The following is a 27580-nucleotide window of genomic DNA, read 5'->3' as shown; positions in this document are numbered from 1 at the left end:
CTTATTCAGAATATTTCCACTTTTAACAATGTGATATTGCTTAGGTTGCCTTTAAGACAACCTTCTCGCTACCGAAGAAAAGCTGAATTGTGCACGACTAACTCAAGAATGCATTTATTCTGTGATCGTTCGACGAATGTGACCAGGTCCTAACCGCAAATATACAGTATCAGACTCACTTTTTTGCACACAGTTTCGTACAAGTGATACAAATTGATAAACATTTTCAAGATCATTGAAGAATAACACAATAGCCATTACCATGTTTGTCATGTCATCTTATCTGCAAAAGTACCCTCACTTCTTTAAAGACTTCTTTTGTAGATGGTGGAAACTTCATCAGTAACTTCTGATAAAAATTAAATGAAAAATGTTGTTGGATAGACCAGTTTTTTCAGCAAAGGTTGTATGGAACAAAATTCATTTTTTATAAGGGCTCGGATTTATTTCCTAGGCCTATCAGACATTTCCTTTCTTATCAATATCAAATATTAAAAAAAATCACTGAGTTTCGAACCCAGCAAAACCCTCATGTAAAGTGGATCAGTCCAAAAACACTTCACCTAAACAAAGGACTTTTGCATGATCACCCCAGTCTGAAAATAAATTAAAAAAACTGCAAGACTGGGCTCCTCCAGCGCACCCTGTGCAAAATCGACCAGTCAAAATGGGAACTCCACAGGTACACATGGGAACCCCACAATGTCACGGGTGTGTGTGTGTGTGGGGGGGGGGGGGGGGGTCAGCCTGCTAAGCTAAACCCCTTCAAATCCCTCAATAAATCATTTTGAAGTGGTTTATGCCAAATATCATACATGGATCTTTGAATAGATATCTAATGCGCCCCTATACAAATTTCGATTTGAAGATTTTAAGATATTTCAACCCATACCTGTTATATGGTTGAAATGTAACAAAAAAATCGACGTGTTGCAAAAAGACACCTGAACATTATTTTCAAAATACAACACATATTTGTGTATCCACAAACTCGGTGGCACGGTGGCCTTGTCGTTAGGCTTATCGACCTGGAGGTAAAACCCTGACAGGTCCCGAACCCCTGACAGGTCCCGAAACCCTGACAGGTCCCGAACCCCTGACAGGTCCCGAACCCCTGACAGGTCCCGAACCCCTGACAGGTCCCGAACCCCTGACAGGTCCCGAACCCCTGAAATGTCCCGAACCCCTGACAGGTCCCGAACCCCTGAAGGTCCCGAACCCCTGACAGGTCCCGAACCCCTGAATGTCCCGAACCCCTGACAGGTGCCGAACCCCTGACAGGTGCCGAACCCCTGACAGGTCCCGAACCCCTGACAGGTGCCGAACCCCTGACAGGTCTCGAACCCCTGACAGGTCCCGAACCCCTGACAGGTCCCGATGTTTTGTTCTTTTAAGATGCCATTTTGTACAAATGTCAATGTTAAACTTTACTTTGACTAAGGACACCCCTCGGACAGGACGTTAAATATAGGTCCCGTGTTTAAGGAGAAATCACATATTGATAAACGACTCTCCATCGAGAAGGGTAGGGGTCCATCCGGGGGTGAGTGAGTGGATTAAAATCTCTGGATATGGGCGATACGGAAAGAGCCGAAGAGAGTCTTAAAGCCCATTATCAAATAAAGCCGGAGGTGGTGTGGCATATCCCCCCAAGTGTTTCTAGAGGTTCTAGAACTTTTCAAAACATGTAAAACTAATATGCCTATGGATCATTTCCTTAGCTAAGTAACATTTACTTTTTTACTTGCTGAGACTGCGACCGCGACGGGGCCACTGTTCGGCCAAAGATTTGACAGATCGCTCAACGAATTTTGAAAATATGAAAGTCAAATTGTTATTTTAACTGGAAATAACATCGTTACTTTTAGAAAAATCTATCGGAATGAAATATAAATCAGCATTGTCTTTATTGTTACATCCGTTTACGTCTGTCCACATTGCAAGGTAAAATGGGGAAAGGAACGACTTTTCCTCCCGCTTTATGGCGTAATCTCTTGTTTAGTATTAAATTGCGTTTGGTAGCCCTTAAAGAATTAAGTGAAGTTCGCCTAGGGTACCTGTTGATAAACACCAACGGTACTTAAGGTAATCTGTCCGTGGGGTTGACGAGTAGATAGGACTCTTAACAACAGAAAAACGCAAGAAAAGATGAGTGAAACAAATAGAGTTCTTTTTCGTTACACTCCTTTCTAACAGAGGACACGACTTAAGATTTGACAGATCACAGGACGAATCCTTTTACTTCTTGTGCGTTTTGATGTCTTTTAAATGATACTTTTGCCACTTGCAGCATGTTTCAACAAAGAACTCAAGGGTTTCTCAATCCAACGGCAATTTGGTCTCAGTGCGATCACTCAGCAATCCCCGTCTAGTGGGAACGGGGACCTAAAGGAACTAGCATCTTGCACTGGCATCAAGCAACATGGATGACAACTGTTAAGGTTCTTCAATGAAAAAATACGATTAACGACAGATTCTCTCCTCTCGGGACGTATTGACGTAAACAAGATATTACGTCCCCCTACGACCATCTCGTGAATGGTGATCAATTTAATGACGCAGGAGAAAGGTCTACCGATCCTCGAGGGCACCCTTTTCATTTGGGAAAATAAAACACGAGTTTCTCTTAAAAGGTCAGCAAAAAACACTGTCAACACGCGAGGATAAATCATCAGGGAGTCGTAAGAACGTTTAACCTAACATGTTTTGTGTTTTGAGAAAATTAAACTGAAGTGGGTACAACAGCAAGGGAATACCGCGTAAACTAGAGTCCGGCGACGTCATAACTCCATAAAATACTCAGAGCTTTTGCTGATGTTATGCAAATGTCTTAGATATTTACATTATTATGCATGGCGATGTTTCTCATTGAATAGCTTACACATGTCACAAGTAAAAGTATCCCATTATTTATCATTAAGTGTTTATTGCCATTTTTGCAATAATTATGCAAACTGTTCCTTATTTGCATAGTTTGTGTCTGTTTATGTGCCGCCTATCATGAATTAAAATTATGGAAACAACGGAATCATAAAAATTCCTAATTATCATGTAATTAAGTCCTCAGTTGCATAAAGTTTGCAACACTCTGGTCGCTAGAGGGCGCAAACTTACGTCACTTCTTCCCGAGCACAATATTATAGCTATCTAACACCTAAACATCGTGACTATAGCTTGTTCATAACAGGAGATAGCAAAACATGAAGATCCGCTGCAGTACCAAGGAAAGCCGCTAAGGGGCGCAAAATCAAATCATTTCCATCACAACACACCAAGTATGGAACCAATCCATTTAACCGTTTTTGAGTTATCTTGTTGACAGACAGACAGACAGACAGACAGACACATGAACGCTAGGGAAAATGTAGCCCCATAAATATTTCATGGAGGTTATGAGGGAGCACGATTCGACTCTATTTTTACAAGTTGGATGGTCACCTAGTGGTTATGATTCCTCTCGCAAAATGAATCAAGCATGATGTTGAATAAGTTCGTCAGATTGCATTCCCTCAAAAGGGCAGCAGTGTTCCATTCAATCATTTCCTTCAATTTGGACAAAAAACAATTGTTCATTACAGCCACCGATATACAATCAGATACCAGAAAGGATCGACACGAAAGACAAGAGCTATTTCTCCCCTGATGCTCCAAGCGCTGCCTCGGGGAATAGGAGTCAATTGGAAATTTCATCAATCTTTCTTCCTCTGCAGTCCTGCTGTTTTGACGATGTGGGTAATAAAGCCAGAGCTCCATGCCGTACGTTGCTTTGAGCCTCCCGCTGCCTCCTGGAGACACTAGAATGAAACTACACAAGGTACAAGCCATGGAGGCATATGGCTAGTTTAGATAACTTCGACGAAACTATGGTTATAACAACCTAGGCTCTGGTTAAAGACCATATTACACTCCGTTGTCAAACACAGGGTTCACTGCTGTGCTCTACATGATAGAGGGAATGCTCTGGTCACCTGGGGGGGGGGGGGGACGTCAAAGGTCCATGTCAATCACGTTCTTGGCTACATACCTGTTCTTCTAAGCACTTGTGCTTTAATGGGTAATACTTTGGGTTTCTTGACACTGCGGATTCACCATCCTGGACAAAGTTCGTGCTGCGAATGATATTATTTTGGAACTGGCTTACTTACCAGTCCCCAACTCATCTTCTCTCGAGTTCATCAGTATAAAAACATCACTGTGTCACTGTCATAAAAAGTAAAAGTAAGGTTCTTCTTAGCTGAAGTTCTGATTCTGTTCTATTTTTCATGTCATGATATGTGGGTGCGTAACTGGGATGCATTTCGTATTTTTTCATTATGCTATTGGAAGCTGCATGTAGATGGACATGATTCGAATCTCTGACGTTGGGATAGTCTTTGCAAATGTGGTGATATCAGTCGGCAGTTATATCTCTCCTTGAAATATGAAATCCCGCTATTTGCAGTGAAACAACAATACCACTACAGTATTATCCTGATGAATAACCAAATCCATAACGCTGTACATATCCAGATATAAAACAGATGATTCCTCCTAAACTACCTTGGCAACTTGTATGCAAGGTGCAGGGCTAGAATTTACTGTAGTTACCGCTGCTGTATCGATCCCTCCTCCTGTACAATCAAAGGCAGTTGGTCTTATAAAGCAACTATCCCTCTGTTCCTAAATATGAAGGAGAGTCAGTGTTGGATTTAGATCGATTGGAAGCATTGCCACATCTGATATACCGGCCGTGGTTCCCTCACTTTGCGTTCCAAACTAAAAGAAAACTTAAATAACTTGATAGGTTCATTCAGAATGCATTATATCCAAAACCCCATGTCAACATTTTATCGAACTATAGGGGAAACAGCAATGTTGGGAAGCCGAGCGGGACTGGATGCCAGGCTGGTTTTATTCTTTAGGAATGTCATTCTTTAAGAAATCGTTGCTGTTATTGATTGTGTAATCATCGGTCACTGGGTTTAAGGCGGGTAGATGTAAAGTATGGTGCCAGATGGGGCCCGTTTTGCTCTACACAGAGAAGGACGAACATTTCTTGAATGGAAAACGGTGTTTACATCAGTCATGATGAAATTCTTGTTTACAACAATAAAGATAAAATTGTATGTTTTGAATTAATATTTGTATGGCGGATGCGTTGCTTTATATCGTCATTTTGAACATCCACTACTATTCCTTCGTTGATACAAGCAACAGAATGGGACTTATCAATTGATTGTGACTATCTGTATCTATATAACCGGTATAAACGCCCTTCGGTGCAACACACTACGAGGGGCGTTCAAGAAGTAATCCACCTGACCCATTTCCCAAAGGAGGAGATTAATGAAACTTGGTGCAGTTATTAGTCTTTCTCTTCATAGGAATCACTCAGAGTTATGCATTTCTACCATCGTTTGATGCAGCTCTGTACACCGTTTTTGTAGGACGCCCCAGGTTGGTCCTGCAACAGATGCCTCATCAATGGCAGAAGAGGGACGACCAGGTCTGGGAGCTGTTTCCACAGACTTCCGGCCATGTTTGAATTCACAATGCCAGCGTTTTACAAGGTCATATGATGGGGAATCATCACCATAAGTTTCTTTTATTTCATCAAAAGTCTCATTTGGTATGCGTCCTTTCAAATACAAAAACCGGATCACTGCGCGACACTCAACTGGCTCCATTTCACACCTGGTCCATTTCACACCTGACTCAGTTCAAACACCTTTAAATCAAAAACCAAAATTAGTTCAGAGTGTTTTTTGCAACATAACCCATAGAGATATGAATCATTACATATGCAAAATTTCATCTAGATCAGACAACTGGAAGTGGGTCAGGTGGATTACTTCTTGAACGCCCCTCGTAGCTTCGCAGGCACGCGGCGCGGCAGCAGCTGGTTATATTACACTGAACGATCCGTCACACCTAACATTGCACATCTATCTGCAATCGTTCTTTAAAACTATCCAGAGAAGACGCCCCGACTGTGCTTGGTGATAACAAATTCCACTATACGATAGTTCTGGGAAAATACGAATTTTTGAACACATCAATCATAGGTTGGTAACTCTTGTACTTGAAGTCATGGCTATTTCTTGTTTATTTGAGCTGCTATTAGATACTTATCAGTCGGTACGTCCACCAGTTTATTGGTCATTTTGTACATCATGCAAAGTCTGGACATTTTCCTTCTGTTTTCAAGTGATGTCCACTGGAGATCTGTTTTAATTTTGGTAACACTAGCATCCCTGTTGTAGTTGTTTGTACAGAATCTGGCAGCTTGGTTCTGTACCCTTTCAAGTTTATCTTTGTCTTTTTTTGTATACGGATCCCAAACTGTTGCAGCATATTCAAGGTTAGGTCTTACCAGTGATGTGTATGCAAGTGATTTTACCCTGGCTGGGCATGCCCACAAGTTGCGTTTGATCACTCCCAATGTCTGTTTAGCCTTGGTTGTTATTTTGTTAACATGGACACCCCACTTCAGCCCAGTTGTTAACGTAACACCTAGGTATGGATGGCTTTTTGTTGTTGCTAATGTCTGACCACAAAACTGATAAGGGGACACATTTGGTGTGCGTTTGTTCGTTATGTGCATGATATAGCACTTATCAGGATTGAACTGCATAGGCAATATCTGTTGATATTTTCATATCTATTGCTATCAAGCAAAGTAGGAAATAGGTCCATTCGATCTCCTATGGTGACCCAGCGGCCAAATGCATTGCAAAAGTTAGACTTTTATAGACACTTAAATTAGACAGAATGGAATTGAATATGAGAACTTGGAAAAAGTCATGCTTGATATGTGCATGTGTTTCAAAATACAACATTTTTCCGAGAATTTGGTGCGACAAACAGTGAAAAGTTGTGGTGAAAATTATCAATGCAGGTTACATCTTACATGTGATGCCTGTGACTTATGTCGGGTGCCTTTCTGCCTCTGCCACCCGAACCACCTGGCTGAACAGTAGTCCCGACCTTGCATGCCCCCCCCCCCCGTGCTTTCCGGCTGTAGACCAGTGTTCTTCTTCAGCAATCCAGGTATGTGAGACTGAGAGGCGGTCTTCCTGGACTGATTTTCCCATGTGCTGGGGACCATAGTACTAGGTCAGACACTGCCCCCTGTTTGCTTCTACAACTGAAGCAGGACAGGCAAACCCTTTTTTACCGTACTTTATCAGACACTTTTGATAGTCCAGAATTTAACTCCCTGTTTGTGCAGAGCTGCTCCCATTTTATGTTTTGACACATCTCAGTAGCTTTGTAACAGCCATCTATCGCATTCTCTAGTTTAGGTGTGAGAGTCCATGCCTCACAACCGTACAGAAACACTGAATGATGCCTGTATTATAAGAATTATTTAGTATGTTGTTTGTACAGTACATTGTTTAAAGTACTTCTTCGTTGCACTTCATGACACAACCCTAAGTTGATGTAAAGTCAGTGCTCGTGCCAACCGGTAAGTAAGGTCTTATAGCTTATAGTATGGATGTTTCCGGTAGTCGTATGCAGCATTTCATGATGAGTTGACCGTATTTAACACAGCCTGGGCCATTAAAAGACCCTTACGGGTCGTCACTTTAAGGCCGGGACCAGGCATACACACATTTACTTCATATCATCGACGCCCTTCAAGCGCCTTCGCAAAGTCAACAATTAGCCATTTTATTCGCAATCAATGAAGTGCCATCAAACGTGCTGGTACATTACTCTGTGTCCGGGTAAAGGTGCTTTATCCACCCCCCGTTCAATACCGCGTCCATCTCAAGAAATCCCGCCCAGGATTAGGGGTGCTTTGCTCGCTAAAAGTCCCGAAATCAATCCACATCTATCCACTCATGTAATATTGATATGCTTATCCTGACATGCGTTTCTTTCTGCTTCTTCTGCACAAGGTATGAAGACTTGGTTACAAAGTCCCAAACGTGCCGCTGCGAACGGTTTAACCTCTCGTTATATGTGCACGAAAGGTCACTAAATACAGAGGAGTGAGTTTCTGGCCTTGAGCAATCAACGAAAACATTTCTATCATTGCAATAAATGGGGAGGGGAGGGGGGGAATTGTGAAGTGGTTTGGGAAATGCTATTATCACACATACTTGATGATTCAGGGATTCAGACATTACTGTCCGTTTGCCCCCCATTGAATGGCCTCTCGAGGGCACCATCGTCCAGAGAATGTACTGTGATACCCCCCCCCCTCCTACCTTCAGCACGTGCTGTAACTCACCCCCTCCCTACAGCACGTGCTGTAACTCACCCCTCCCTACAGTACGTGCTGTAACTCACGCCCTCCTTATAGTACGTGCTGTAACTCACCCCCTCCCTACAGTACGTGCTGTAACTCACCCCCTCCCTACAGTACGTGCTGTAACTCACCCCCTCCCTACAGTACGTGCTGTAACTCACCCCCTCCCTACAGTACGTGCTGTAACTCACGCCCTCCTTACAGTACGTGCTGTAACTCACCCCCTCCCTACAGTACGTGCTGTAACTCACCCCCTCCCTACAGTACGTGCTGTAACTCACCCCCTCCTTACAGTACGTGCTGTAACTCACCCCTCCCTACAGTAAGTGCTGTACCTCACCCCCTCTCTACAGTACATGCTGTGAAACACACCCACACTCCCTACAGTACGTGCTGTAACTCACCCCCTCCCTACAGTACGTGCTGTAACTCACCCCCTCCTTACAGTACGTGCTGTAACTCACCCCTCCCTACAGTAAGTGCTGTACCTCACCCCCTCTCTACAGTACATGCTGTGAAACACACCCACACTCCCTACAGTACGTGCTGTAACTCACCCCCTCCCTACAGTACGTGCTGTAACTCACCCCTCCCTACAGTACGTGCTGTAACTCACGTCCTCCTTACAGTACGTGCTGTAACTCACCCCCTCCCTACAGTACGTGCTGTAACTCACGCCCTCCTTACAGTACGTGCTGTAACTCACCCCCTCCCTACAGTACGTGCTGTAACTCACCCCCTCCCTACAGCACGTGATGTAACTCACCCCCCTCCCTACAGTACGTGCTGTGATACACATCCCCTCCCTACAGTACCAGCTTGTTTGCAGTTTTCAGTATGACCGTTTTCCTTACTCGAATGTCGCTTTTATAGCTGAAATATCATAATTCCTTATAGATAGATAGATGGATCGATGGTGTTTATTGGGAACTCGCGGTGTCAGAGTTCTTTCTGCACTGAATTACATCCAATTTACAATCATGGTTACAATCTAAATACAAAAAAATTGATTGAAAAAAGGAGTTACTGAAAGGTTATCATAATCATCAGTCATTTGTATTGGTGGCAGTTAACTGTTCTAAACAAAGTTAAGTCTCAAAGCCTTTATTTCACTGATTTAGCGCAATGCGAATATAATTATTCTCCTTATTCATTCGTAGTGGCAGCAGTAGTGGGCAGTTTACCATAATGAAGAGGTTGCCAATTCGTTGAATTTTTCACTAAATTGAACGTAGTAACATAAGTCGTCCCTTTTCCATAGTTTAAGAATAATTTTGCCAGATGTTTATTGCTGCTATTCATTAACTACGCTCAAGAGCCGTTCCAAAATTAATGGTAATACTAAACATTTCATGACGCAGACCAATCAACAATGTCAGATTTACAGTTCCAGTGATGTAGCTTGACCTAATTCAACATACACACAACCATCTGCTGCCTCACAGCATATTTCTGGTGAGATAATGGTCAAACTTAAAGGGAGACTTAAATTGGTTAAGTTTTGACCGATTAAAATCAAACATTTTCCAGCTTGGCAACAAAAAAATTATTTCACCTCATGTTGATGAATTTGGCAAGTCTTTCGAAGAAAAGTCGATACCTGTGTCGTTCTATTTCGTTCCGTTGTTAGTTCACTCGGCGGTAATACTAGCTCAAGCTGTCCGAAAAGATAAGCTTTGGACTACGGGGCATGCCTTTCTATGTCTTTTTGCTCACAGAGAGACTGGTAAGAAATAGTTGCCCTCTTTGCCCTCCTACACTACAGACGTCTTTGCGAGTTGAATTATCGCAATATTTTCTTTCTTAGCCCAGGCAATATTTCCTCCTTGTACACATTTTTTTTAGAATTTAAGGTGATCATATTTTTACAGTTTGCGTCACAGACGATATTTAACGCGTTACAAATAGATCACACAGTAATGAAACTGTTAATAATGCAGAATACCACAACATCTGTGTGACAAGACCTGTCTTTGTAAAATGAGATTGATGGCACACAAATAAATGATTCAACCAAGAATTAACCCATGAATGCGCCCATCGTGACAGTCGATACTGGAAGAAAAATCATGAAGATTGTAACTTTTTAGTTTCGTAGTTGACCTTTAGAATAAATTCACCGGATGACATTTCGCATCTGTTTAACATGGCCCATAACTAAATCAAATGAAGTCACCGAATTATCAGATTCTTCACGATGGAATTAAGTTTTCTCCATATTAGAAAGGTTACGCCTTGATTAGACTATTTTGTGTTTCCCCCCAATAGACATTAGTGGGTTAATAACAGTTGTGTGCTGTCTTCCGACCAATCTACTGGCGCCACGATGCTATAAGTAAGACAGTCCAGAGCGTCAGGGCTGGCGTGCGCCCTGAATACTGATGAAGTTTTTTGGACGCGGCTTTTTATAGCCGCGTGTTCGGGAGTGATAGGAAAGATGCTTGCTTCCAAAACAGTCACTTGGTCTCAGCGGATGATGGATTGACGTTCACTTGTCTGTTGTGCGCTACGTTGTGGGCGAAAGTACAGTGTTGGATTGCACCGCACATTGCTATTGGTGGAAGCGTCCTCTACTATGTCAATGTAAATCCACTTTAGGTTTATTCTTTCTATTGCATTATATATGCACACACACACACACACACACACACACACACACACACACACACACACACACACACACACACACACACACACACACGCGCGCGCACACACACACACACACACACACAGATATATACATACTACATACACTGAAAATATCACAAAATATCTCTTTGACGTTAAATAAGCACATTTTCTAATGTATTATGGTGAGAATTCATGCTTTTGGAACGAAAATTTTGATCAATGTCAAATCGTGGATACGTTTAATCACAGACTAGCTCATCATATCAGATTTAGGAATATGGTCATGCTCTCAGTAGCAAGCCATTTCATGTAAATCATATTATTTCTGACGTATTTGATGTAGCGTTAAATCGAATTTATGTCGCTAAATTCATCGGAATGCGGAGGCATGCCCACGCATTTTTGTGAGGTTGACAACGGGATCATTGTTATTATTTCAATTACAAAATTCATTATGAAAGATAACCCAGTTGGGAATATCCCAAATCTCATGTACTTCTCGCTTGTATTATATGGTACGTGCAGCCTGGCTTAAATCAATCGACCTCTGTCTGTATCTCTGATAAAGTATGCCATTTCACACGGAAGCAAGAAGGCCATACTTAACAATTACTCTCTCTATTACAGATGAACATTGTACAATCCACCTAATGTCTATGCATTAAGTCACTTCGATGTAGGAGTAGTTCTTCGCATCGATCTAATTTAAGAGGGTGTCATATTCCAGTCACAATTGTTAAGTGAGGTTCGTTCAGAAAGCAAAATACTAAGAATTCCTTTCCTCAACAGCAGAAATATAGAACATAACATACATTATATAAACATACAAGGTTGTTAGCGAAAAACAACCGTTGAATATGTTTTATGATTGACCAGTGCAAGTTAACCCGCAATCAATCAATTCCGTGAACACATCCTCCTGTCACTTGTCTAATCTCTTCAAAAGAATTGACACTACAAAAATGTCAGCCATCTGGCCGACGTCGGTTGTCACATAGAGAGACATATACTAGATTCGTCCTTCATATAACATCATTGCATGGGTACTATAAATCTTGTGTAAGATCTAAAGACCATTGACATTTTGGTCTCAATTTGTCACGTTACAAGATGTCAGGCTCTGAAAGGAGAGAATTTGTCGCTGGACATTTCGGGATGATTAGAATTACTCCAAGGCATCAATCACTGCCAAGCAAAGGTTGCGAGGCTCAGCTAGGAAATAATAGATGCGATTCAGAGTGCTTTCATCATCAAGGAGTAATGGTGCCACTTGTCTTGTGTTACAGATGACGGATACATGGTTAAGTGAAAGAACAGACGGGAAGTTAACGGTGGTTATTTGGCACAGGTCAAGGTCTGAAAAAAGGTAGATAGATATGTGTATTATGGAGGCGTAGGACAAATGGCTTCCACCAAATTCTTCCTAACGACTTTCATTTAAACATTACGTTGTTTATCATGTCTAGGATATCGTGTGTCAATATTCTTGTAACGTCTTTAGCCGAAAAGAGAATATCAAGATCCATCAATATATAAATGTGTAAAGCAGCCTGTAAATACAAAGCCACAACATGTAGATTTTATGGATGACATCATTGCGCTCATTAATAATTCAAATTAAAAAAAACACACACAACAACAACAAGAATATCTATACCACAGCCATACCACAGATATGGGGAAATATATTGTATTCGTAATGTTTCTTTCTTTCTTCCATTCTTGCACAAAGAGGGAATTTTTTTAGATGCACTTTTGGACGGTGATGATTCCAAATTCAATTTTTAGCGGAAGTGTTTTTGAACTGGTCTATTTTATATTTTTACATGGGGTGCCCTGGAGGGAGCCATTCTTGCAGGGGGGTATTTTTTTGCTCATAAGAGTGTGATTAGTAGTTAGAAGTCATTTTAGGTAGAAGTGTTCCATTTTTGCACATGGGTGATTTTGAAACAGTCTATTGTTGCATGGGAAGGGATATGGCTGAAATATGCTGTATTTGCTCTCAAGAAAATATCGGCCTTCATAGTTAATTTTTCCCTTGTGGTGAACATGACGAGAAAGTACCAAAATGGAAAAAAATTATCGTGTGGCATCATTGATTGTGCATACAGACGTAAAACACATGACAGTAGTTGTAAAAGTGAAACTAGTTTGGTGGTTAAAGTCGCACCAATGTGGTAATAATGACTGTTGTGGTCAACTTGGTAGATGGTACCAGTCTACCACATACCAGTCTACCATACTAGTGTCACTTTGTGCCCCTCTTGAATGCAGAAAAAAACTGGCTGTTATACCATGTTTTGACGCTTTAATTTCTCTTACAGCTGCAGCGGTTATGGTATATATTCTGAAAATCTTGGTATCCCCTTTTATGTTTTTTTTCGCCCCATCTCTTTACATTTGGTATCCACAGAGGATGTGAAATAGAATTTACTAATATACGTAATGTAAATGTGTGACATAGCTCTTGTATTACTGTTTTACCTCTTTAGAAACGATTCTAACGTCATTTTAGAATCTCTCACGCAGTTTCTTTGACACACTCATGAAGTAATGAAAATATCTGGTTGGTCATTTCAACACCGTAATATAAGTGGTTTGTAAAGTCTGCACTGTTTGACTGGAAATCTCTTACAGTTTTTTTACTCATGTAGATGTAAATATCTATAAATATGAGTTTCTGAGAACACATTGGTCGACTTTTTGAATAGGTGCCACCTGATTTTGAGTGCCATGCTACTGTGAGGGTATGTATGAGCTGTTCCTATGATACTATCGGTGCAGTCTTTTATTAAAGAGCGCGTGCATGAGCTGTTTCTATAATACCATTAGTGTAAACAGTACGAAGTAGGGAACATCCTTTAAATTTGTCAGACTTACAAAACAATCCGTTATAAAGGACGTTGACTTTGCTTTGCTTGTCAAGTAAGGACCCGATCACATTCGTCTCGCGATCGCCAACAGGCGGTGTTATACAGCTGTCTTGTTCTCCGAGAACCTTGTTAGTGGTTGGTTCTGTTACAGCCTGCTTGAAAATTCCATGGCGTCAAAATTGGTCGAAGACCTACGATGAATGTGACAGTATAGTAAGAAGAGACCTCCATTTTTCGTTTGTCACAGTGCAGCTGAATGCTATATGTAACTGTCACAAAGTGACACTCTTCTTTCTCGTGTTACTAAAAGGGACTCTACACATGAATTACACTACTCGCGTCAATTCTCATGGGCAAATCTGCTACTTTGTTGTTGTGCACAAAAGTACGACATGGCATCTAAAACTTTTACAAAGGCGGTTTTAGCTATTGGGTTCTGAAAATGTTAACAATGGGGAAAGTGCAAATGCATATCAAAACATGAAGTATGCATTTTGAGAGCCTTTGTTTCGCTCCTAAGAAATTAACGTCAGAAAAAGAGTGATATATTCATTAGAAGTCTAAATTTGCCATTTCAACGCACAAAAAAAGTGTATATCCTGGTTAAATGAATAAGATAAAATAATAATGCGTGTTACGCTTCAAGGCTTTGTACCAATTATGCACACAAGAACGCAAGCACATTTTACGCACACTTTAAACAAGAAAGGTAACAAAGAGTATTGCCATGGCGACGATTGAGAAGCGATATGTAAATGTGAGTGATTTATGTTTTGTGGTCTTGTTGTATACATCGGTTTAGTCCCTATTACATTGCATACATCGGTTTAGTACCACTACTTCATATCTCTTTGATGTTGATGTTAGTGTTAATGTTATATCTCTTTGATAACAACAATGTGTGACTTCCCATCGTTAGGCATTTTGTATTTTGCTTGTTTGTTTTGCATACCGGTAACCACCTGAAGGTGTAACACGCCAGGTTTGTACAGAACAGTACAGCTGGACAGATTTATATGATCTACTCACACTGGGAACGACCCATACTCTTTTCAACAAGTGCGGTGCATTCTTTAACATGCCCAAGGTGTGGCTCCTCTCCAACACGGGGCCTCCATTTAACGTCATTTCAGAGGGACGGCCCTAACCTACGTTAGGTACTTATTTTCACATGAGTAAAGTGAGGAAAGTTGTGTAAAGTGCCTTTCCCAAGGACACAATGTTGGTGACACATCAACAGATTCGAACCCAGAACATTTTACTTGTTTTGGCCTAATATAACTGCTTGGTGCGCTCTGAAGCTTCACCAGAAAGTCAGTGGCGTTTAGAACTTTAGTGACGGAGTAAAGGGAATACTCCAATTACATCAATCTAGTATCTAAAAAAATGTAGATTAACCTGTTGAAGTGTATGGATGTTTCTCTCAACGTTATCCTACGGACGTCACGGCGCTATCATCGCTTATCACTTCACCACACATTTTACTCCTCGGGAAGAGGAAGGATGTGGGGGAGGATCCGGAAAATTAAACTTGTTAATAAATTTTCGAAGTGAATGGATAGATTTCAGACATATTCATTGCATGAGTTGAGTTTTCCCCACGTTCTTCACTCTGCAGATGAGGTAAAATAGTGGTAGGGTCCTATTTAACAGTGTTAGTATCTTAGCAAAGATGCTAATGTCAGTATTTTATAGCGAAGCAGATGGCCTTGGAAGCAAAATCTTGTCCGCGTCTCGATCTAAGAGACATCCTTGGGTGTTTTTATTGTAGAATTTGAGTTTTTCATCAACTGTAATTTGCCCTACAGATGAGCTTTAATGATAGTAACCTTTTCATTAACAGTAGGGTAAATGGTAACTGTATTTCAGTATCTAAGCAAAGCAGGTGGCTTGTAGAAGCAAAAGCGTGCCAGCGTCGACGGGTTTTAGAGATATCCGATATCAATGAAGGAGAACTAAGTGCAGATTTCCTTTAACACTTCTTCGCTCAGCAGATGAGCAAAATGGTGGTAAATCCACTGTTAAAGATAGTTTACCACACCTGTATTTCAGTATCAAGACGCAGCAGATGGCTTCAGGATTTTAATAGATATCTGTGGATGTTTTGATTGCAGGAGACTGTTTTAGCAATTGTTCACTTTGAAGACGAACCAAATAGTCAGTAAGGTATTCTTTAACTGACGGACTGTATTCTCCCAATTCTTCTACAGATACCGCTGAGATAGCTACCAGAGCCTATTGAAGTGACGGTGGCTTGTGACGTCACAAAAGCGTGATGAGCTTCAGAAAAAAATGGGACTCTTTCCTGGAGGAGTGCCGGAACTCCCGCGTGCTGGTGCTCATCATTGTTTTCATCGCACTTCTGTTAGACAGGATGCTGATAACAGTTGTAGGTGAGGAAACATTTTACTTTTACTATATTCTTCTCAGTCGCTGAGAAAAGATTGCGGATTTTGTCTGAAATGTCTGAAAGTTTACAAAATCTGCCCATGGCCAGGTGCTTGTGTAACTTTGTTCACCAGGATGTCTTACCTTCAATCGACGGCCTTGATCTGATGAAGCATCTTTAGATTAGAATATAAACGAGAATTATTTTCAACGGTACATTCTAACAACTTAGACGGACATTTTGAATCTACAATTACTAAAATGCATTGGACATTCACGAAGAGCACAACCTAATGGAGCTCTTTGGTGGCTGATCTTTACTTCTTTTAACTGTAGGGGTCAAAATATGTACACACGAAATTATATACATGTCCTTAATTCTTAAGATGTTAGTGAATTTACAATGAGTCAATGAGATGATACTGTAAAGAAAACGATAGATATGATATTTTTGGAAAAGAAAAGTGCTGATTACAAACAAGATTGACTTGTACAGCGCTTCATTGGAATTTTTTGTCCAATTCCTTTGCCCTGCTCTGCAGTACCAATCCTCCCAGATTATATCTACAAGTTGAATCACCCTCGCCTGCCTTATTACGTGAACGGCAACTCAACGCTACCTGCGGATCCAACTCTAAGTGCAACAACCACGAATCAGACGGAACCAGAACCGCAACAGCATTTCACAACGACAACACCAACTCAGCGTACCGCCCGCCACTCACAACGGCCAACCGAAAACCCAGAATACTGGCAGCCGACAGAGTACTGGGCTCCCACGGGCACCAATTATCCGTTCTCACAAACAACACAGAAAACACCGACAAAAAACCCGCAGGATACATACCACGAGGTGCCAACAAATCAAGATTTAGTAGATGAGAATTTACCCGTTGGTATACTGTTCGCGTCCAAGGCGACCATCCAGCTTATAGTCAACCCATTTGTGGGTCCAATGACAAACAGGTAGGCAGGATCAGTCAAGACCAAACCACTATTTTCATTATATGTAAATCTGTCCTTCCCGCACAAGATGGTGCATAGGGCGGCGCCAATCTTCTTCTCCGTAGGCCTGGGTCACACAACTTTATGCGATCACCACAACAAGGGCTAGTGGTGTTGTGTGTTCAACTACCACACCCTTTCATAAAAGCTAGTGATGTCATTGATCCACTCCTAAAGAAAGATAAAATGAAGAAAAGCTTACGCGTTCTATTTCCAGTGATATAGTGTATAATTCTTAATGGCTTAAGTAGTGCATTATCTGATTTATTGGGCCAATTTCCTGCATCGCCTTACAGTCCTATTTATAACTCCATACCATATCCATACATGGACCTAGAGGCCGGGTATTTTTGACTCTCCATTCTAGCATGCATCGTTACAAAACAGGATTTTAGTTTATTTGAACTCGTCATTCATAAGTCGAATATAAAATAGGACGGGAGCGTGGTATCATATTGACTGTGTTTTCTCTCTCGTTGCAGAGTCGGCTATGGGATACCCATGTTCATTGGCTTCGCTATTACCCTTGTATCAACAGTAGGTAAATATCCAATCCATTTTCTCCGTAAAACCTTTGTAGTGAACTATTTGCTACTTGAAATAATCAATCAATCAATATTGATTGAACACGAAACTTGCAGCCAGGGTACGATGGCATTTAGATGGTTACTTAAAATGCGAAATTAAGTTAGCATATTTACCATAATGATTACAAATGTCATAACAAACGGTTTAACCATTTTCTCCAAAACGCCTAATTGTTATTCTGGTTTTAATACATTTCTTACCCAAGGCGTCAATGAAATGAATTATTTCTTCGCGTCATCAATTAAAACAGTAATCTTATGATTTATCATTTTGAATAGCAGAATAAGTAGATATCCTCTTGTCATATCCTTGAACAATACGAATAGCTAGGTATTTTGTTAGGATATGATTTTCCATTAATGTTCTGTGCATTCCAGTTTTTGCCTTTGGGGAGAGTTATGCCGTCCTCTTCATTGCCAGAAGCATACAAGGGATCGGGTCTGCCTGCTCATCTGTTGCCGGTAAAAAACTTTTTATATTGTTTGCCTTGAGATGAAATATGTTTTGATATTTTGCTTGATGTATCTTCCTATCACAGTAAAATATACAAAGGCTGGATCAATATAGCATTAAATTTGCAATTTCCATACCCAAATATTTGAAAGGTCCATCATTTTACATCAGGACAATATAGATAGTAGATTTCTCACTTTTTCTTTACGTGTGTTTTTTCCCCCAGTAATTTTTCCCATTTCAAACCAGTGTACATTGTATTGTTACGGAATAGTTTAAGATGGATTCAGGAGCATAGCAGGCCTTGTAAAGCTTGCTTTGCACAGTTCACAAGCATCAGAAATACAAAATAACAATGCAAATGCGCTGAAAAGTGGCTGCATATGTTATAAAGGCTTTGTCCCCGAGAATATTTTCAATGTCGGGGATAAAATGTTGCACAATTGCAATGGGCAATTAAATCAAAACGTCACGAGTGACCGGCTTTTGCAGTTTTAAAGGATGGAACAGCTGCCTTTACATCTGTATCCGGGGGATACATATACAATAAGACTTGCAATAAAAACGTTATTGCCATGGCGACGATTGAGGTGAACACCAACATAACGACTAAAACTTCCCTGTAATGTATCGCACAATCCCTGGTATAATTCACTAGCCCGCCTGTAAAGGATGGAACAGCTGAAACCTACAGCCAAGAGAAATGTACTATTCCTGGTACATGTAACGAACCAGCCCTCAGGAATGAAATGCACAGCTATCTGTACATGTATCAGCAATAAAGAGTAATGCACTTCCCCTACTTCTATAATAAGACCCCGTTCACACTCAGAAAAATGATTCGAATACAACATTTATCCGAATAAAAGTTTTCTATCCGATCCAAAATTGTGTTCACACTGCTCTTCGGTAATCCAAATAAAACGTTAGTTGCGTTCCACAGACGTATCGTCACATCTGACGGAAGTTGACAGTGATATTCTTCACTTTTTTTAAATTTCTGCACTGGTCAAGGGATTTCTTAGCTCCATGCTCCGCCATTCCTTTGGATGTATCTTCATAAATGTCCCTGTTTTTATGCCATATGGACCTTCTCGAGCTTTTTCTGCGACTCCTCCTGCTTTCAGATGAAAACGAGCAGCTTCGTTTGTTCCGTTGTCCATTTGGAAAATGATAGCTGAAAAATGAAGCGATCTGGCGTGTCTTGTATTTCCCGCGCGATGTGCACTATGACCGCAAGTTCCTGGATGAACATCGGAGCAAGCGGAAGCCTATCCACTTGCGCGTTCACACTGCCGAATCGCACGAATCGAGACTCCCCGCAGGGCAGTTCTATCCACTTGCCCCAGTTCCATCCACCTCCCCGAGGTGGATCGCGGAGGATTCGTTTCGATGAAATCAAGTGATTTGGGATCGTTCACAAGCTTTACTCGGATCGGGCAGTTTATTCGGATAACATGTTTTATTCGAATCGTTTTTCTGAGTGTGAACGGGGTCAATACACACAACAGAGTTATTGTGAGGAGGGTAGTGGAGAAGAAAAAAAATTAGGTAAGAACCAACTGTTTTCAGATTTCCTTGAATAACTTTCTTGCCCCTAATCAACACGACTGTCCAACTCAGCAATATCCCAGTCCTTTGGATGACTTGACTGTTGAGCTGTCCACACAATAGATGTCTTCGCCACCCACAGCAATAATAGTCGATGCAAGAATCTCCCTCTGGCTTTTACCTCCGTCACCAAAGTATAGCATCCACTAGCTGCCACGAGGCGAGCCAAATGGTATATCAAAATTCTTATTGTGTTCAGTCTGTAAAACTTCCAGGAATTGTACAGACACGTGTCAAGAGGAATGCTCAATGGGAATGTTTGGAATTCCAGTCAGGCAGCCAATGTTGACAGGGCTTCTGGAATTCCAGCCGCTGGAAGAAAGTGGGTCATGGAGACTCCCTTTGGGGCTAGAGGTATTTGGCCTAGAAACCTGGGACAGATTGACCGGCCACCTCTCGGTCAAGAGCCGAACATGCTGCCTCTGCGCCACGCGGTCCCACAATGTGTGACCTTGATATACCTTTAGTATATGCCATGAAAATTACCAGTGTATGACCTTGATATACCTTTGTTATATGCCATGAAAATTACATTTAGCTCTGAATATAATTCCCATTTGCCATCATTCAAGATTATGACCTTAATATGTAACATTTCGTGTCTACCTGTTGTATATGGCTATCCCTATCAGTTGACCTGAGTTGACCCAACCATCCCCCTGATCCCAGCTTTCTAGGACATGACCCAAATTCTATTTCACATTCATCAAGGCTAACATTCAATTCTTGCCCGTGGAATTATGCCTAGCATGCCTGTGGAAACATGCCTGTGCAATTCCTTAAATTTTTGCAGACTGAACCTAATATATACCATTTGGCTCGCCCCTGAGGCGTCGCCAAAAATCCGTCCCATTCCAAACTGACAGTAGTAAAATGGGTAGACTTGTGTCAATGTGACATGTGGCATGCGGCGTCTGAAGATACCCAACAACCTCATTCAAAGTGACGCAAAGTACACGGTGACAGGATGGCTTGATAATGAATGTAAAGCGGTAATCTGGCCATCTACAGAATCCGCTGGGACTGATCTGTTTCGATACCATCAGGGTAATTCAACTGTACCTTGCAATCGTTGGTCTATCAACGTCAGGTTACATCCGTGCTGTCGCATTCAAATACACGGATATATACACGTTGTGTATGTACGTTTTACTTGCAAAGTACCAATATGAGCTGACCTGGTCGTCAGCACGGCCAAAACATGTCAAGACTCGCGGTTTGAATAAATGTTAATCAGAATATTGTTCATATTCTGGTTTTAGCATGGGTTACCAGAACACTTTCATGAATTCTTTGTTATTCTAATGGTTATAGGTTGCCTGAGGCCTCGAATGATGAATTACTCTAAATGCCAATGTAACAATGTCAAGCACAAGTGAAGCATTATGGCACTTATTGGTAGCTGACCCTAGACAACACTTAATTACTGGCAACGTAGTCAAAGTGTGGGGGTCCGGTGTTGCTGCAATATAAAGTTCAATCAGCTCAACATGATGTTCAACATGGGAACATCAAAAGAGTTTTTTTTGTTTAAAATTCAAAATCACATTTTTCAAAAAATAACTATAAATGTTATTAGTTATGTACATGTAGTTCTATTTTCATAATCCCATATACGTTCCTGTTAGATGTTGCTATTTGTCAAAATTCAAGGGCAAAGTAGTTGTCTCAAATTAGTGATAGCAAACTCTTTATAGCTTTTCACACTTGATATTATTGGATAGTTCATAGCACAAAATAGAATGGATTTCATTTCTACGAAATCGGGCATACCGTTAGAGAGTTATGGTCATTCAAAGACCTGAAGATTACGCCTTAAGTTCTAAAGAATCGGTAAAATCAGCTAGTTAAATATGCAAGATTACAATATCTCTACAGTCATACAAAATGCTAGGAATAAGTGTGGCATTAAAAACTATTGCCATGGCGACTGTTTTATTGTTTTGAAAGTATTAATGATTGCTGTAGTAGGTGTGTTGTATTTGTGTTCTACACTTTCGCCTGTCTGTCTGTATGAAGATTGTTTTACGCGATGGATGTTTGTAGGGCATTGCTGTTAACAAGAAAGGTGCTCTTATGACGAGTGACCGATTATAAATGTTTCTCATTGATATACAAATGAGGTTCTTATTTGCAGAAATCTTATCAGTTGATCTCCTCTACCTCCTCTACAATGTCTTCAAAGAATGAAAGTCTTAGCAAAGAAAGCTATTGTAGCATTTTCTCATAAATTATGTATGGCATATTTTTAGCATTCTAACATGAAATGCAGTGTCTTTATAAACTGTCCTTATTAATTATGCAGATTAGCCCCTGTTTTGCATGATTAGCAATCAATTATGTAAGATAACTCTAAAGCTATCTACATCCCAAATATCATGAAGATCCGTTAACCCATTCCCGAGTTATTCTCCTCTAAAGGGATGATGCAATTACACATGCGCAGAAAAATTCCTGACATGCCTATCAAGTTCTGGCAATCCTTGTCAAACGGACGATCTCCGTAATCACTCATAAACACTATATCATCCATAATCTTGAAGATACAACTAAAAATGGGCGTACAGAGGTTTTGACACATGGCGAATACAAATCTGACCTCCAAAATAGCATCTTGGTCTTTTTACGACCAATAAAAGTGGATTGCGTCACTACTACCACCACAACTTGGTTTCAAGGCAGTTTTATGACAAACTGTATATGAACTACGCTGTTCTGAGGTTTAACAACTGAAGCGCAGGCAAATGCGTTCCCATGCTCCATAAATCAGGGAGGAACCACTGCAGAAGGCACCTTTAGAATCTTGAAAAGTTCACCAAAAATCAATTCAGAAGATATCCACAAGAGCTGCAATTTAATATTAAACTTACTATCATGCGTCATTCACCGAAATATTAGCATTTTACATTGGATCCTTAGGGACGGGGAATAACTTTTGTAAAAAAAACGTGACCCCGTAATTCTCGATTGCGTAATCATGACGTTATATAATTCTGCATAAGTCGAAAAGATGCCTGGAGAAAAAAAATCAAGAGCCGTCGATAACACTAACAAGCATTTTAACACATCCCCAGGAGCCTGACAAGAATCATACCTTAAACATATTGGCCAACTTCATTATGTTGTTTGTGTCTCAACACTTTCAGGTATGGCGGTTGTGGCTGACCGGTACCCGGATGATGCAGAGAGAGGAAGGGCCATGGGGATTGCTCTGAGTGGGATCGCATTGGGCTGCATTGGTGAGTAAAGACTCAGTAGGCATGATATTATGTTGCTGTTACTGCTGTTGCTGTCTGTACAACAACATAGGTGTCTTTTCTGTCTAGTATATACAATGTACCACAAAAAGGGAAAAGATATTATGCCTCAGTGAAATGCCATAGTTTGTGATTGTCGTATTCGTTATTACCTCCATAAAATGTCATGGAGGTTATATTTTCACTAGCGTCTGTCTGTCTGTCTGTGTGTCAACAAGGGGGGGGGGGCTGATGTCATGCTTAGTGTGTTAGTGGGGTGTGATGAAAGCAGGAAATGGTTAGATTTTGGGCCCCCTAGTGGCTTCCCTTGGTACTGCAGCGATTTTGCTATCTTGTGTTCTGAACACGCCATGGTCATGTGTTAGATAGCTCTTGTGCTCAGGAAGAAGTGACATAAGTTTGGGCCCCATAGCGGCTATTTTGGGGATAGCAGGGGCATTTTTGTCAAAAACTTCTGAAGAGGATAACTCAAGAAGGGAACAACGGATTTTCATGATTTTCGGTATGTAGGTACCTTAAACAATGTTGTACAAGATAAAATACTAATCATGCAAAATAAAAGTATATTTGCATAATTAATAAGAATAATCTATCATAGCAGTTATTTCAATGTATCTCTTGTCCCAGACATGATGTGATCTTGACTGAGCGTGTGAGCCATTGTGCTATAGCTCGCATTAGAAGTTTGCTGCTGTTTTGTGGTTCGTTTAAAACATATTTACATCCCTTTTCTTGATATGGAGTGATCTGGCCTTCCTCTCTCTCAACCTCCTTGGAGACAGCTGTGACATCTGTTTTGAGTTTTTAGTAGCATGGGAGTGTGTGGAAGGGGGTTTCCAGTGTATATCTCCAGAACGAAACGTGTGATTGCGATGATATTTGATACATGGGTTGGGGGTGGTTGTTTGATGCTCAGGATTGATTTTGGGTCTCCTTGTTTTTGAACTTGACACTGCAGGTAGCCTTTAGTGTGTTGAAGGGGCGTTTTGGCACTATATCTCCAGAACTAAACGTGTGATTGTGATGATAGTTAGTACATTGGTTGGTGGTGGTTGCCTGACACTCAGGTTTAATTTTAAGCCTCCTGATGTTTGAACTTGACACTGCAGGTAGCCTTTTGTGTGTGGAAGGGGCGTTTCTGGCGCTGTATCTTCAGAGCGAAACGTGCGATCGCAATGATATTTGGTACATGGGATGTGGGTGGTTGCTTAACGCTCAAGTTTGATTTTTGTTTGAACTTGACACTTGGCCGTTTTATTTTAATGTTTGTGCATGGACATGCTGTGAACTTGATTTTTTGGGGACGCATGTACCTGTCAATGTAAGTTGGAAGTGGTATTAGTTTGGGCCCCCTTGCTGCATGCCCTTGAGTTGCAGAGCCAGTTTGGTCACAATGTTCCCCACCTACGTCTGCTTTGTGTCCCAACAGAAAATGTAAAAGGTGAAGCCGATGGCTGCACAGATCCACAACTAGTAAAAGAGTGACTGTGACCATCCCTGTCACTTCTGTATGGTGTGAACTATTATACACAGTTTGTAGTATAAAGACTGAAATGCATCAGGATACTAGTGTCCCCAACGTCATAGTTTTAGTCACGTATGTGTACTTTTAGACATCTATTATATATACATATACATCGTAGGTTCTACACTCGACTTTTGGATTCTTTTTTTTTAAATTTATTTTTTAAACATTCATTCAATATATACCGAATTCATTATAGTCCCTCAACATTAGTTTCTCAAGTGTCCGGAAAGGTTCGTGCGTTTCAAAATCCATTCAGCATGGCGCAAGTGCTTCTTTTCAGTGCGCTGTAGTTTCTTTTGGACTCATTTCTGCAATTGATTATAGCTGTAATATGGATAATGCAGACCTAACGATTTTTTTCGTCAAATTCCGTGTTTCAATCAGCAAATCTACGAGTCTCAGATTAAAAGTCAGTCTGTGTGCGCTAGCGTCTTTCCTCCGTTCCGGACTCATTTAATTCATCGAAAGGTAACGTCCGAGTTCTGTGTGTTCCTGAATATACTTTATGGTTTTTTTTATCAAGCGTACTTTTTTGCGCACTGTAACCTGTACAGGAACGTCATTCGATATAAGGGGATGGATGTAGAATAGAAAATAAGATGACAGAGAAAACTTTACTATTTGTTTTCTTCTGGGTAAAAATGCCTTGGAAGAAGCATTTGCTGTATGTGACACATGTCATTGTTACGAAGTTCGTTCTATTAAAGAGAGTCGAGACACTCCAGTGCAGTCCACAGTCCAGAAGTCACACAACAGCTCTGCCTGATTGCCATAGCTGATCTGCGTTAAGTATACATATGTCGAGGAATATACCATGTCTTAACTTTTGCAACAGCTTTATTTGAACACAGGGTCAAACTAGTGAAATCAAACTAGATATTCAATTAAAAGTACGCCATCAAGAAGACAAGAAAAGTCTAATCACTGCCACAGTGCACTGTGCTCTTGCACTCTTTATCAATCCCTTCCACCGTGCAGACTGTGTTTTGCACTCAATCTTCCAACCGCTGTCCCCGTGCAAACTGTTTATCGCACTCAATTATCACTTGTAAGTCTAATCACAGCCACCGTGTACTCTTCTCTTTCACTCATTACCAATCAAAGATAATGTTTAAAGGTGATACAATTAACAACAGAGTAAAACCATCTCTACCACTGTATCTTACCTTTCAGTTGATGATCTGCCCAATTATTGGCAGCTTGGAAATAACACTTTGCACATAGCTATCAAAGAACGATATACTGCAGACGTATTTAGCAGATAAGCAAATTATCTCTACTTCAAGCCAAGGCACAGATCTTTTTCAAAAGCACTTGTTCAACCAAAATTTATTATCATGTTTTTTTTGTTGCGCACTGGTATTAGAACCAAAAGAAGAAGAAGAACCAAAATGACCTCTGGCTGGAATCATTATAGGCAGGCCTATGTGCATAGGACTGTAATAACACTTTCGCATACATCAGTTTAAAATGATCGATTTTTCCCATTATTTTACTGAAAATAAACAAATAGTTTCCTGTGCTTTACCATTACAACGGGATGACCCCAAATTTTGAAACGGCTTGCCTTTGACGTATGCTTATAAAAATTTATTAGGAGAGGTTCATTTAACATAAGGGTGACCTAAAAGAGTCCTTTCTTGCACGGTGGGCAGATTCAATTTTAGGTTGCGGTTATTATGCAAAAGTCCTGTTTGAGCCGAGGTGTTTTGGGACTTGCCCATTCTGGAACGGTCCATTCTTATACGCGGTGTTAAGTTTCATTTTTGACTAGGCTGGTTATTTTAGTCGTTTTGGGTGATTTAAACCGATTCAGTTGGAGGCGCCACTGGAAGAGTCCATCCTCGCAGGGGTGACCTTTATAAAATTGTTTTTTTCTATATGGGGGCAGGTGGAGTGAAATGTACTATATTTCCTCGCGAGCAAGTGTAGGCCTTTTTATTTGGAAACAATTCTTGTCGAGACCATGATCAAGGCATGTCTATACGTTGCTTAATGCCCAAGGGGCCTTTAATTTACCCACGACGCATCTCCCAGTGCATGCGCACTTAGAACCATCGACATCCTTATCACTATGCGCGTATATAATAAAGCATTTTTAAGACTTGTTCAATGGTGAATGAACTACATAATCTATTCCTGATCACAGCAAGCCATTAAACGTGGCGTCACTCTGGAAGAGAAGTTAAGCCAGTCAATGATGCTATCGATTCTTGAAAATGTGGGCCTGGCTAACGGAATGGCTTTATGATACTTTTCTGATATGAGACTGGTATCAAATAGCAGCATATTGAACACTCAGGGCCTGGCTTATGTATGCATATGATGCTATGTTATTATATTTCCCCATACGTGAATAGGGTATTTTGTGCTGCTTGTTCTTGTCCTTAAGCATTTTCACCGAACATATTTTTCTGAGTTCCAATGTTTTAGGTTCCATAATATATTTCTGTAACCGTGCCAGTGCGATTTGTTTGTACCAAAAATGTGCTCCTGTTAAACAAGACTTGAAGCAGTAAAGATAAAGACTAGCTTGTTTTGTACATTTGTACATCTTTCATCAGATTCGATCAAGACAAAGCAGTACAATGGGCTTTTTCAGCAATGACATTGGGCACATATTTCATCATTTTGAAGGCCTTGCGCTGAACACACAGAACAAACAGAACACACAACTTTCATACGATACGTACCATCTTGAACAAATGAACTGCAACAATTGAATCGAATGGAACAACAGTTCGAAGACCTCGTACCTCGATGAAAGTTTTGTAGCGTTTGTAGGCTTATTGGCTATACTTAATCTATTCGTTATACTATAATACACTTTACCCAAATTTGTATAGATGTGTGAAACTCGTTCTTTTGATGGAATACATGCATGTTTGCATTCCATCATAAAGAAGATATATCTTCCATTATACAGGAGGAACTGGACAATTTCAATAAGGGCTCCACACAGTACACCTTATGATTCCTAACGCAGAAAATCCTAGTGTTCTCCTTCTTA

At 40.7% G+C, this 27580-nt stretch overlaps 1 protein-coding gene across 1 annotated transcript in view; it reads left to right on the top strand.

Moving 5' to 3' along the window:
* The window catches only part of LOC118412921 (synaptic vesicular amine transporter-like), a 60277-nt gene that overhangs the window by 4090 nt on the left and 28607 nt on the right, over positions 1-27580 (top strand). The window contains exons 2-6 of the mRNA XM_035815979.1: positions 15951-16133; positions 16671-17094; positions 17616-17674; positions 18099-18182; positions 22932-23024. Of these exons, the coding sequence (XP_035671872.1) occupies positions 16016-16133; positions 16671-17094; positions 17616-17674; positions 18099-18182; positions 22932-23024 (778 nt within the window). The 5' untranslated portion in view covers positions 15951-16015. The remainder of the gene's footprint in view (positions 1-15950; positions 16134-16670; positions 17095-17615; positions 17675-18098; positions 18183-22931; positions 23025-27580) is intronic.

Source organism: Branchiostoma floridae, chromosome 4 (genome assembly GCF_000003815.2).
Source record: "Branchiostoma floridae strain S238N-H82 chromosome 4, Bfl_VNyyK, whole genome shotgun sequence".
NCBI classification, from domain to species: domain Eukaryota; kingdom Metazoa; phylum Chordata; class Leptocardii; order Amphioxiformes; family Branchiostomatidae; genus Branchiostoma; species Branchiostoma floridae.
The sequence above is the reverse complement of the archived record's forward strand: the minus strand, read 5'-3'. Positions and strand labels throughout refer to the sequence as shown.